The sequence below is a fragment of the Crotalus tigris genome, unplaced genomic scaffold (genome assembly GCF_016545835.1).
Source record: "Crotalus tigris isolate CLP2741 ecotype Arizona unplaced genomic scaffold, ASM1654583v1 scf7180000017550.10884619, whole genome shotgun sequence".
Classification (NCBI taxonomy): domain Eukaryota; kingdom Metazoa; phylum Chordata; class Lepidosauria; order Squamata; family Viperidae; genus Crotalus; species Crotalus tigris.
The window spans coordinates 6,457,217-6,470,989 of NW_024096468.1; the positions used below are offsets into that span (position 1 = coordinate 6,457,217).

Consider the following 13,773-nt stretch of genomic DNA (forward strand, 5'->3'; position numbering starts at 1 on the left):
TAAGTGAGGTTGGTTCCCCATTGACTTTGCGTGTCAGAAGGCTGCAAAAGGTGATCACAGGATCCCAGAACACTGCAGTGGTCAGTTGCTAAGCATCTGAAATTTGATCATTTGATCAAGGGACTGCTGCAACAGTTGTAAGTCTGAAAAATGGTCATAAATCACTTTTTAGTGCTATTGTCATTTTGAATGGTCACTAAATGAACTGTTGTAAGTCAAGAACTAGCTATTCTAATCTCCCACTTAACTCTTTAACTCTTTGTCAACAAAAAAGAAATTTGGATATGTACATAAATGTTTATATACAAACAGTTGCCTCTATTTTGCTTTAGTCAACTTCTATGCAATAAAACTTCAAAGTGGCAGAGGAAAAACACATGCTTAAAATTTTTCCTGATGGGTAATTTTCTTTCCTACCTTTTATCCTAATGTTTTTTTTGTTCATGTACTTAGAAGTTAACATGAGCACAAAATCTAGATCTGCCTTAAAAAATTGTAATTCATATGGTAATATACAGTACCTTCTCCAAAAGGTCTTATAGGAATAAGGTCTGGAAAATAGCATTTTCTAAGAACCATTGTAAGTCAGTGGTCCCTGACTTACAATGGCACACAGGACCAGAATTCCCATTGCTAAGCAAGGCAGTTGGCAAATGTGTCACGCCTGAACTTAAAACCTTCTTTGCCAGGGCAATTGAGTAAATCAGTTGTTGAGTGAATCCCCCATTGACTTTGCTTATCAAAAGTGAGATGGAAAGTTGTAAATGGGGATCACAGGACCTTGGGATGCCGCAAAATACATGCCGGTTGCCAAGCACCCAAATGATGGTCATATGATCAGGGACATGCTGTGGTGGTTGCAATTGTGAGGACCAGTTATAAGTCATCTAGTGGCTTTGTAATTCTGGGAGTTGGAATCCACAGATCTTAAAAGTTGCCAAGGTTGGACAGCCCTGTCTTAAAGTATGTTTGTCCCTTTGTCGCTTTCCTTACCTATCTCCATCAAGGTCATCTTCCTTTACAAAAGCCAGTTCAATTACTAATTAGCCCCTAGCATCTATTCTTTTTGAGATTTGTTGGGATTAAAACTAGCGTGATTATGGATCCATAGAGACAGGACTATGGAAAACACAATACATAATGTTAAGCAGTATGTCAAGCCCAACGGTTTGAGTGCACAGAGTGCAGTATGTTTGTTTTTTTACTTAGAATAATATATGGGGATCTGCCTAGCATCATGGGGGTCAGTTTCGTATAGTAGTAAAGGTGTTAAACCAGTTGGGTGTAATGGTGAAGGTACTGATCCAGAAAGCAGGAGACTGTGAGTTTTAGGCCTCTTAGGCATGAAAACTGGCTGGGTGACTGTGGGCATCAGGAGACTGTGAATTTTAGTCCCACCTTAGGCATGAAAGCCAGTTGGGTGACTTTGAGCCAGTCACTCTCTCAAGCCAACCCATCTCATAAGGTTGTTGTTATGCGGAAAAGGGGGGACAGGAAATTTAGGTATGCTCACTGTTCTGGATCATGTAGGTCTGTATGCTAGAATATTGGCATTTATTGGGTTAAGTGCTGTCTCCTTAAGAGATGGCTTATGGGTAATGTAGTTTAGCTAGTCAGCTATACCATGTTAATAGATCAGTGGTAGGAGGAAAGGAGGAGCCACTAAAGTTCATCACAGGATATCCTGGCCATGGGCCAGTTTAGAATGTTCTTTGTCTGATATAAGCATGGGGCCATCGGATGACTCAGATAGGCCCACTCCACATAAGAAGTTGATGTGGAGGAACTAATGAATTTACTTAATGAAGATGAACAGATTGCAATATCCAGACGGAATCTACAAATAGCAAGTATTGTTTTCTGACTGAATAAATATCTGTTTTGGAATCATCTTTATTTGAGTTTCTCTGTCTGTGATTGGATTATAAAGGCATTTTGATTTATGTCATAAAACACTCACTGCCTTGAGTTGATCAAAATGTATTAAAAAACAGGATAACAATCTAATAACAATAATCAGGAGAGCTTCAGGCTTGACAAAATGAGGAACTTCAGTACCCTGGACAGCACTAAGCAGATTTTACTGGCTGGGAATTTACTCTCATGGAAGAAACTATTGAAAAAAGATGCTTCACAATGCATGGAAGTGGAATTGCAGAATCTCTTTAAAGCAGCTGCCTCCTTTTTCAGCCTTCCGTGTGAGCCTCAAGGTCACTTAAAGATACGGCTGTCTAATGAGTCAGCTGATGGCAACTTAGCCACCAGAACTCCTTTCTGATTGCAACTGCCAAAAATGGGTAGAATAATTATTTTTTACCATTTTAAGAGGGGAAGCACATAGAAACATTGTGCAAGTCTGTTAAAAAGGATGAAATAAACCAGCGTTTCTCAACCTCAGCTGCTTTAAGGTGTGTGGACTTCAACTCCCAGAATTCCCCAGCCAACATGGTTGAGAAACACTGAAATAAAACAAATCCCTAAAATTAAACAACCAATGTGTGTCATACAACCTGACTATTTTCTATCTCATGCTGGCTCGGGAATTCTGGGAGTTGAAATTCGCAGGTCTTAAAGTTGCCAAGATTGGACACCGCTGCTCTAGGAATTTTGACCTGCACAAATGATGTTCTTTAGTTTCATAATGAAATGTTTGCAAGAAACCAACCAAGCTCAGAAAGCTCCAAGGACCCCACAATCCTGATCTGCTTCACAAGGTCTGATTAATGGACCAGGTTCTAGGACTACGTAAAAAGTAAGATAGTTTTGGAAAGAGAGTAAGAGCTCCTGGAAATTCCTGATCTTTAATGTTGAAATTAAGAGCTTCAAAGCTGTCTTCTCAACACTTTCAGTTCTATCGAATGCAGACTGGTGTTTCTTTCCCTAGTTAGCTGCTGTAGCAGTAATGAAGGCATGTTGAATTGAACTCATGAGTCTTACATTGGTTGCATTCCTCCTTAACATAGTCAGGGAAAAATTGAATCCAATTGATGGGGTGTGGGAGTGCCTATACAATACATGGAAGTGTACACTAACCAAATGGGTTGGATTTGTATAACATGTTGACCAACCAATCACTTTGGTCAACTTTAATACTCACCAAGGTTAGCATGTTCTGCAAATCTAACTGCTGGTTCTTTAATTGACAGCATATGTTGAAGATTATAACAGCTTATTGGCCAAAGCTGCAATGCTCAACCATGTCGAGAAACCAACTGCCTCTGCAGTGCAAGCCTTAGGGGGTTATTATATTAAAAACCAGAAGTCTCCCTTCTGCAGTGTAATGGTATGTGGGAATAAGCTTGGGAGAAAAGAGGAAGAGTCATAGACTAGGGAATGGTCAGATAAGAGGCAGCTGAGCACACAGAAGGAATTGGGCAGGGTAAACATCTCAGAGGGACCCCCCCCCCTAGTTTCTTGGATTGTAAAGATGAGGGGGAGAGCTGTACTTTCAAATTTGCAATATTTTGTTTAGAATAGAATAGAACAGTGGTGGTGAACCTATGGCACGAGTGCCAGAGGCGGCACTCGGAGCCCTCTCTGTGGGCACGCACACCGTCGCCCCAGCCTTGCCTCCCCCGCAGCTCCCTCCTCACCAGCAGCCCCCCTGGTGGAGAGTCACCCCCGGGTGCAGCCCACGTGGAGCAGCACAGCCAAACACATGGCAGCTGGGCAGTAGATGCTGCTGCGGAGCGCAGGCGGAAGGCGTGGCCACCATGGCGCTGCAGGGCCATCTGGGCGATCTGCAGTGGACCATGGATGGCCCTGAGGGTGGGCGGGGTGAGGGCGGAGCAGGGTGGTGATGGGCAGGCGGAGTGGGGCCAGTTTTTGGGCACTCGGTCTCTAAAAGGTTCGCCATCACTGGAATAGAATAACAGAGTTGGAAGGGACCTTGGAGGTCTTCTAGTCCAACCCCGTTATACCATTTCAGACAAATGGTTGTCCAATCTCTTCTTAAAAACCTCCAGTATTGGAGCATTCACAACTTCTGGAGGCAGGTTGTTCCACTGATTAATTGTTGTTAACTATCAGGAAATTTCTTCTTAGTTCTAGGTTGCTTCTGTCCTTGATTAGTTTCCATCCATTGCTTCTTGTCCTGTCCTCAGAATAGCTTGACTCCCTCTTCTTCCTGGTAACCCCTGAGATATTGGATCATTGCTATCATGTCAGCCCTAGTCCTTCTCTTCACTAAACTAGACATACTCAGTTCCAGCAACCGTTCTTTATATGTTTTAGCCTCCAGTCCCCTGATCATCTTTGTTGCTCTTCTCTCCATTCTTTCTAGAGTCTCAACATCTTTTTTTTAATGTAATATAATAAAGGTAGAATTAGTATTTTTTGGAGGCGCTTCTTGTTTGGACTAGAAGGCTGACATTATCTAACTTTGGGAGACTCAAGATAGTTTATTAATGACCTTAGTTTATTAATGCTATGCTGAGCCACTCTACCTTTTCAAGTTACTTATCAATCCGTGGAGCTGAAGCCTTCAAATCTCTGCCTCCTTGGATGATTGATGCGGGACTCACCTGTGCAGTATTTTTGTAAGCGCAGGATCTCCAGGTGCAAATCGTGGAGAAGTTTCATCTGCTCCTTTTTGAGGAAGGTGATGTGTCTTTGCACGCTTTGGATCTGATGCTCCAGGGACAAAGTCTCCATCGCAACACAGTAAAGAGTCTAAGCCTGGAGGGAACAGACGTGAACTTGTGAACTGTCGATTCTGCAGCAGTGGTGGCACGGGGCTGTAGCAGTTGCTGATTTTCCCCTTGCATTATCAATCAATGTATCAATATCAATCAATCAGAATAGAGCTGGAAGAGACCTTGGAGATCTTCTAGTGACCACGGGTAGGCAACCTTGGCTCTTTTATGACTCGTGGACTTCAACTCCCAGAATTCCTGAGCCAGCCATGCTGGCTCAGGAATTCTGGGAGTTGAAGTCCATGAGTCATAAAAGAGCCAAGGTTGCCTACCCCTCTTCTAATCCAACCCCCTGCTCAAGCAGGAGACCCTATTCCATTTCAGACAAGTGACTGTCCAGACTCTTCTTAGAGCACCCACAACCTCCGAAGGCAAGCCTTCCACTGGTTAATTGTTCTATTTTTCAGGAACCCCAAAGGTACTTTTTGAGGAGGCAACAATTTTCTTGTTTTTCTTTGAGGATGTTTCACTTCTCATCCAAGAAGCTTCTTCACCTCTGACTAAAAAAAGCACCTTTGGGACAACCTTATCTGGATGACTGAGAATCTCCATAAACATTTAGCTATGTACTTTGGGATGAACACACCTTCAAATGGTGAGGGAGTATGAATGGATTTTCAGAAAACACTGTAGACTACAGGAACCATTTGCACTTCAGTTTGAGATGCAGACAACACAGAATCATCCCCAGCACCTGTGCCTGTCTTCAATGGTGAAGGGACACAGGGCAGAAAACATCCTACATCCAAGAAAGCTCCACATCCATTCGCACTACTCAGGTGACCCTGAGGACACAGGTAAACCTCCAAATGGCCCCAAGGACTCTCTGAAAGAATGCAAATGACCAGCTGTCTGCAAGGAATATAAATCTTTCCACTCCCCACCATCTAGTCAGAGCTGAAGAAGCTTCTTGGATGAGAAGTGAAACATCCTCAAAGAAAAACAAGGAAGTCCAGTTGCCTCGTGAAAAAGCACCCTTGGGACAACCATGACCTGGATGATTGAGAAACCCCATAGACATTTAATTTTCAGGAAATTTCTCCTTAGTTCTAGGTTGCTTCTCTCCTTGGTTAGTTTCCATCCATTGTTTCTCATCTTGCCTTTTGGTGCTTTGGAAAATAAATTGATCCCCTCCTTTTTGTGACAGCCTCCCAAATACTGGAATACAGCTATCAAGTCTATCAGGCATTCCTACCAATCTTTTTCTTTCCTGAACGCCTCCGTCAATTTGCCAGGGCCACAGGCTATTTCTGGTTCTGCTTTGAGGCTTAAAAAATCTAGGCTGCTGATCTTGCATGGATATGTTTCAGTTTTTTGAGTGGAAAAAATACATTAAGGGGCCTCCTGGCATCTCAGAGAGAAGTTCAAAGTTGTCATGGACTGCCAACCCTTTCATCAAACCTATGACGAAATGGGTTACACGCCATGAAAGCTTCTGCTGGAATTAATGTGTTATTTTTCAAAGGGCAACAAGATTTGGGGTTATTTGTGCGGCAACAGGCTTAACAGAGCCGCTATTGTGGAAATGAACTGGAGGAGGATAAAAATAGAGGAAAGCGATCAGCCCACTCAGGTCTGGGGATGTCTGCAATCATGTCATTAATTTTATTGACTTCACTTGAGGTACAAGAACACTATCTAAATCTGTCAGGAGTTTACAATAAAAAGACCTTTAGAACAGGGCACGATGAAGCGAATAACAAAATAGTCATGGAAAAAACGAGCAACATAGGAGTTAATTATTAAATTGAGTAGCTAAAACCAGCAGTTGAAAGCCTGTACAAAAAGAACATAGAACATAGAATACTAAGGTTGGAAGGGACCTTGGGGGTCTTCTAGTGCAGGGGTAGGCAACCTTAGCTCTTTTATGACTCGTGGACTTCAACTCCCAGAATCCCTGAGCCAGCCATGCTGAGGGGAAAGGGAGAGTTTCCATGCTGAGCCATGCTGGCTCAGGAATTCTGGGAGATGAAGTCCACGAGTCATAAAAGAGTCAAGGTTGCCTACCCATGTTCTAGTCCAATGCTCTGCTCAAACAGGAGACCCTGTACTATTCCAGATAAATGGCTGCCCAGTCTCTTTTGAAACCTCCAATGTTGGAGCACCACAACCTCTGGAGGTAAGCCCTTTCACTGTTTAATTGTTTTAACTGTCCGAAAATTTCTCCTAAGCTCTAGGCGGGACCTTTTTTTGATAAGCTTCCACCTGTTACTTCTTGTCTCCCCTCAGGTGCTGTGGAAAATAACAGAATAACAGAGTTGGAAGGGACCTGGGAGGCCTTCCAGTTCAACTGCCTGGTCAAGTAGGAAACCTTATATTATTTCAGACAAATGGTTGTCCAAACTCTTTTTAAAAACCTTAGCGTTGGAGCACTCACAACTTCTGGAGGCGAGCCATTCTACTAATTAATTGTTCTAACTGTGAGTAAATAGGTTGATCCCCTCTTCTTTGTGGCATCCTCTCAGATATTGGAAGACTGCTGTCATGTCACCCTTAGTGCTTCTGTTTGTTAGACTAGATATACCCAGTTCCTACAACTGTCCATCATACAATTTAACTTCCAGACCCCTCACCCAAATAGGAGGGGTTCCATTCACTCCAGCTGAAGAGGCATACTATGAGTCCCATTGGTTAAATGATTTTGGCTGGTTGGGTCCAGGGGAAGAGTTTTTTCTGCTGTTGCCCTTGCCCTCTGGAATATTCTCCCACTGGAGGTGAGGTTGACCTCCACTCTGCTGGCCTTCTGGAAGAGCCTTAAAACCTTGTAGGAAGAGAAGAGATTGAGCTGGAAGGCGGGGTTAAATATGTCATCAGTTTAGAGTCATTGCGTTGTCACAAGAGACCTAAGTTCAACCCCCCACCCATATATTCCGTTGGTCCTTATATAGCATCAATTGAGCTTTGATCATTAGTTGATTAGATTCTTGTATTGGAGGTAACAATAATAAACTCTTCTGTGTTTTGAACTCCACGAATGCTCCTAATTACTTGTGCCTGACAAACCTGACTCTGCTGGCTGACCTGGGTTGCAGTGACGGTGCTCCATGCTAGGAGTGTCTGATAGGGTAGAGAGAAGACCCCACACACCTTTGTGTGTCCCATCCTCTTGATTTTTAGTCTCTATTTAATCTCTCTTAATTTTAAGGGTGTTTAGTCCTTATTTACTCCCTCTTAATTTTAATTGTTTTATATTATCTTGTTATCACTTGGTAAGCTGCCCAGAATTGCTTCAGCAGTGAGATGGGTGGTATATAAATCTAATAAATAAATAAATAAATAAATAAATGCAACTCCTTGCATTCCTGCTCAACTAGTTATCCATCAGCTTCTGAAAGATTCCAAGTTTTATACTCCTGGGTATATGGCAGGCTCAAGTGACTCAATTAAAATAATCTTAGAGCTATATTGAAGCTTAGCAGTTCAATAACTGTTTGCCTGAAACTGTGCAGGCCTGGTTGAGAATACTTGAAAGAGATCAACATAGAAGCAGCCCAACCCTCATGATCGCATTAAATTCTGTATTGTATGCAAAAATGGCAAAAATAACTCTGAGGATATACAGACCCTTTCCTTTCAAGGTAGCCAGCTAATCCCTAGAGGGTGGAATTTAACTTCCAAATAGACCAGGTCCTGTATTAAACTATGCAAACTCTACATAGGCACCTGCACTGTACCTATCTATACCTCCAAGAAAAAGAGATGCTGAGAGAGAACAGCTTGAAAAAGAAGGTCTCTCTATTACAGAACTCTCTGTCAAGAACAGAATATCTCTCAAACCCCAAGGCACTGCAATAACCAAGCTGCTGTTTTCCTAACAAATAATAAAGGGGCTAATGATGTCATTAGGATTTGTGAATGTTGTTGTCACACAAAAACTCAAGAGGCATTCTTGGCAAACATGTCCACAGAACCAAGAAAGTAATTTTTGACCCATTAATTCTTTGTGTGCTGCTGGAATTGCTAATTAGAACATAGAAGAATAGATTGTAAGGGACTTTGGAGGTCTTCTAGTTCAACCCACTGCTCAAGCAGGAAATTTGACCTGATTGACTAGGTAACTAACTAGTTAAGCATGTTATAGTCAGAGGGCCATAGAGTCCCCCCTTTTTGCCATTAGACTGCTGAGTGTCCTGACATGAAGGGAAATTATACGGCAGATCAGTGTTTCTCAACCACATTGCTTGCTGTGGAATTCTGGGAGTTGAAGTCCACATGCCTTAAAATTGTCAAGGTTGAGAAACACTGTGGTAGATGAACCGTGTGTGCAGTATGCGTGCATGCCTTCAAGTCATTTTTCACTCCTGGGGATTGCCTGGACTAATCCCTGCAGTTTTCTTAGCAACGTTTTTCCAAAGTGGTTTGCCATTGCCTGCTTGCTAGGGCTGAAGAGAGTGACGGGCCCAAGGTCCTCCAGCTGACTTCATGCCTAAGGCAAGATTAGAACTCACAGTTTCCCAGGTTTTAGCCTGGTGCATTTAACCACTACAGCACACTGGCTGTTGATATAGATTTGATTAATAAATAAAGGCAGCAAACCCCAGGAGCAGAGGCTGTGGTGAAGGTTGGGTACACCTACCATCCTGGCTTTTTTAAAACCTTGTCCGCCTCTCCTAGATATGGATGCATTTAATTGTTATTAGATTGCAGTTCTGGGCTGAGGTTTGCATTACACTTTCAAATCGGTTATTGTGGCCCTGAGTCAAAAGAAGTGAACGGAATCAGGAACAAAACTCTGATTTCAATAACTCAAATCCAGTTAGTGAATGAATTAAATAGTTAACAGGACTACATCTGAATTGAATTGAGCTTGACTCTTGATGATGTTCTGGATATATCGATGTCAATAGTGGGATTCAAATACCTGAACAACTGGTTCTCTTATTGGATGCAGGCCTGGACCGCCAAAACCTAGAACGGACTTCAGGAAGGGGCATCCACACACTTCCGGCAGGCTGTTCTAGGCCTGGGAAGCCTCCTCCAGGCCTCTGAGGCCTAGACTGGACTTCCAGAAGCAGTGTGCATTGAGCTGGTTCTCCAAACTCAGTAAAATTTAGCTACCAGTTCTGCCAAACCAGTGTGAACCGGCTGAATCCCACCACTGATCCATGTAGCCAGTTTGGTCCAGCAATTATGGCTCCAGGCTAAAAACCAGGAGACTATGAGTTCTAGCCTTGTCTTAAGCATGAAAGCCAGTTGCGTGCCTTTGGGCCAATCGCTCTCTCTCAGCCCAACCCACCTCACAGGGTTGTGATTGTGAGGAAAATAAAAAAAAGAGTCAGGAACGTTTTGCTATCTTGAGTTACTTATAAAAATAACAAAGGTGGGATATACATAAATCAAGAAAATAAATATGGAACTGATTGACCATGGCCTTCAGGAATATATTTTAGGTTGCCTGGTCTAGCTTTCTCAGTGGTATTCCATCCAAGTACTAAGCAGGCCCAACCACTCTAACTTACCACAGTTTCTACCACCTGCCAATCAATCTCCATGTCCCCTGCGTCCCCCTTGTCAGATTAAGCATTACAACATTGCAAGTTTTGAAGATGTCCTGGGCAAACGTCACCCACATTTCAAGGGATGCATCTCAGCCTTAGAGACAGAACACAGGGGCTGTGCAGCTTTACTTCAGAGGATCTCTACAGTGGAATCCTCCCCTCAGTCTGACTGTGAGGTCCCACATGAAATTGTAGATCACATTGTGACCGATTGTAAGCTGAGGGCATATACTGGTCCAGTATTTGATTTTCTACAAATATAAGCAATGCTGAACTTCAATGGTTAGATGGTCTAGAACTTAAGATCTTTTTAACGTTTATATTTTATTGTGTTTTTACTAATCTAGCTTAAAATAAAATATATTGCTACTCCATGTATAATATGCCATATGCTAAATAAAGTAAATACAATGCAATCCTTAACTTGTCTCCCTGGTAGTACCCCCAGTTACATTCCCTCAAGAGGTCCATGCTGGATTTCCATTAGAAGTTTTTTAACACCAGTCAAAAATATCATTCATCTGAGTGTCATTCATCAACTACATATAGCCTTTTTCAAATTTTACTTGATGTTGCCTCGTGCAAGGAGTTCAGGGTCCTGCATAACTGTCCTACTTGGTCTGTGTTGTACATAATTTTCTTTAAAGGAAGGTCGAAATAATTTTTGAACACGGATAACCAAGTACATCAGAGGAAGTCAACTTTTGTGATTCAGAAATGCAGATTTTGTTCCCTGCTGGTTGCCAGACTTGATGTGGGCTGTAAAAGGACATCGCTGTGGAGATAGGGGGTCTCCGAGGAGATGTACGTCTAGTGGGGGTAAAAGTAAAAATATCCAGGGTTTTTTTCCTCTACTTTCTCTAGGCAGGCAAATCCTATAGCGGGATAAATGGCTTTGCTGCAGCAAAGGCAGACTCTGACGATGAAGGTTTAAAAGATGGTGAGATTGCTCACCGTATCAGATGCTGTGGATCAGCATCTCCGTTCTTTAGATCCACAAGGGGTTTCCTTTCCCAGAATTTAAATGCAGCTGCTCACAGGAAGGGGGGGCGACGAGCCCATCGCGCATCATTATGGAGCCTTCCCCCGGCCATGGCAACTCAGCTGGATGGTTCCCTTGAGGCTTCCAGCCTCTTCTCCAACTGCAAGAGATTCAGATCCCCAGCTAAACTTCGAGTGGGTCTGAGTGGTGTGCGCAGCTGAACTTGAATACATAAACAGGAGTATAGAATGCCGACATCCCAAGCTAGGACAGCCGGTTCTCCAACCCAGAAGAGGCTGATAGCAGCAGCTTCACAAGAGAGTCTGCATTTGCCTGGGCTCTTTTTGGATGGGGAAGGTGTGTGTGTGTGTGTGTATGTGCAAATGTGAAATTGAACCTAGAGCTTCAGGCAGTTGAAGGAGGCGTTTCTTCCCTGCACTAGGAGCCTGCTGCTTTTCCAAAGTTGGTGCTAAATCCATGCAAATCTTCGCTGATTTGTCCCTGGGGAGGAGCAGGATAGTTTTGGTTTGTCCAATACAGGCAGTCCTCGACTTACGACCACAACTGAGCCCAAAATTTCTGTTCTTAAGCGAGGCATTTGTTAAGTGAGTTTTGCCCCATTTGATGATCTTTCTTGCCACAGCGGTTAAGTGAGTCACTGCCGTGGCTGAGTCAGGAACACAGTTGTTAAGTGGATCTGGCTTCCCCATTGACTTTGCTCGTCAGATGGTCACAAAAGAGGATCGCGTGACCCCTGGGACACGACAACTGTCATAAATATGAGTCAGTTGCCAAGAGTCTGAATTTGGATCATGTGAGCAGGGGGGGTGCTACAAGGGTTGCAAGTGTGAAAAACAGTCATAAGTTGCTTTTTTTAGTGCCATTGTAACTTGAAATGGTCACTAAACAAACAGATATAAGTGGAGGACTATCTGGAACTGTGACCCCCCTCTCTAAAAAAAAGCTACTCTTTTTCTGGGATGTCACCTCATCCCGCACATTTGGGTTCAAGCAACACACACACACACACACACACACACACAGAAGCAAAAGTACCCATCATCAGCTCAACCTGTCTTAGCAGAAATCAAGGAGGACTTGCAGAACAGATTCAGCCCTGGATGAGACCAGCCTGGCCGATTCCTGTGTTCCTCACCTACGTTGGGACTAGAACTCCAGGAATTTCTTACATTTAGGCTGACCCAGACTGGAACTGGAACTTTGGTATTTCAGATGGAGGAGGAAAAGTCAGATCAAGTAAGGCTAGACTTGATGATCTCCAAAGACCCCCCTCTCCCCCTCACGTCTCTAGTTCTGTGGTGGTTCTCCAGATCAGGAAGTCCAGCTTTGCCTCCTGAACCCCTTCGCTGTATTCCAGAGGTTGACATAGTGGGCAAGCCTCGGTCTTCTCTTCCGCCTTGGCTTGATCTCCCCCCAGATAATCCACATCTCTCTCCCCTCCCCCTCTCAAACCTCGGGCTTACCTGTGCAAAAGAAAGAGGCAACAGCAAGACGTGATGGGCACAACTTGGGGTCATCAAGGCGGGGAGCTTTCAGAAGAGTCAAGGGTGAGCCAAACTGGCTTCCGGAGATCTCCGGAGGGCCATCCAAGCATCTTCTCTCCGTACGTCAAGACTGAGAATCCGGGGGGGGGGGTGTAAGCACAGATGAGGCAGAGGGGGGCAGAGACCCCCCCCCAAGCCCGATGCTGGTGTGCTCGGTTTTTTTCTTTCCCTCCCCCTTCTTCAAAGCATCCTGGCGCAATGGGTAAAAGGACAGCGGGTTGAAAGTTGGGGCCTCTCAGCTGATGGTTGGCCAGCCCGACCACCCCTCCCCTCGGCGAGGATGGGGCGGGAAAGAGGGAGGCGGCGGCGGATCGAGGTGCGTTACCGCTGCCCTTGCTCGGTTGAAGGAGAGAGAGAGAGAGAGAGAGAGAGAGAGAGAGCGATGGAGCAAAGGCGTAAACACAGAATAACGTGACCGGAACTGGTGAGATCAGCCCCCTGTTGGCTTCAGCAGCAGCAGCAGCAAACTAGAAAAGAGGGAGGAGTTGAATGGAGAGAGAGAGAGAGAGAGAGAGAGAGAGAGAGAGAGAAGTGGCGGCTTCGCTTGACAAGATAGAGAGGATGAGGTCATCTCTTCCTCTCTGGCTTTCCCGACGTGGTACGTTGGTGTGACTGCCGATTCAGCTCAAAGCTAGATAAGAGCGTCGTGAAAAGCATCTGGGAATGCCCAGATCCAGCCTCCCTTCCTCTCTCTTTCTCAGGCTGTGTTCACACAGCGCACTTAAGCTGCCTGCTCAATGTATACCCATTTTCCAGATTCACACATTTTGAGTGTGTTGACTAAAACCCATTTAAATCTGGTTACCCGAACTGCCCTTTTTCCTGGTTTTGCACAATCTCGTGAACAAAATGGGCTGGGTTTGCACATTAACTCCCATCTCTCCCTCCCCCTCCCTCCCCTCCCCCTCCCTCTTCCCTCTCCCTCTCTCCTCCCCCCCCTCTCCCTCCCTCTATCTATCCCTCTCCTCACACGCACAAAACTCTAACCAACCAAGACCGACACTAACCAAGTTTTGTTTGATGTGTGAATGCAA

The 13,773-nt window shown here is 44.3% G+C and overlaps 1 protein-coding gene across 5 annotated transcripts in view; it reads right to left on the reverse strand.

The window, feature by feature from the left end:
• CCDC92B (coiled-coil domain containing 92B) overlaps nt 1-13,147 on the reverse strand; it is a 46,890-nt gene extending 33,743 nt beyond the window's left edge. For 2 of the 5 annotated variants that reach the window (XR_005556481.1, XR_005556480.1), the window contains exons 1-2: nt 12,659-13,144; nt 4,524-4,677 (exon numbers count right to left, since the gene is read on the reverse strand). Coding sequence is in view for 2 of the 5 variants with exons in the window: in XM_039341821.1 (XP_039197755.1) it covers nt 4,524-4,653 (130 nt within the window). In the remaining 3 variants the exon portion in view is untranslated. Of the gene's footprint in view, nt 1-4,523; nt 4,678-7,267; nt 7,456-12,658 lie in introns of all 5 variants that reach the window. The other 3 variants (XM_039341821.1, XM_039341824.1, XR_005556483.1) reach the window with 2 other exon arrangements.
• Nucleotides 13,148-13,773: the final 626 nt, after the last annotated feature.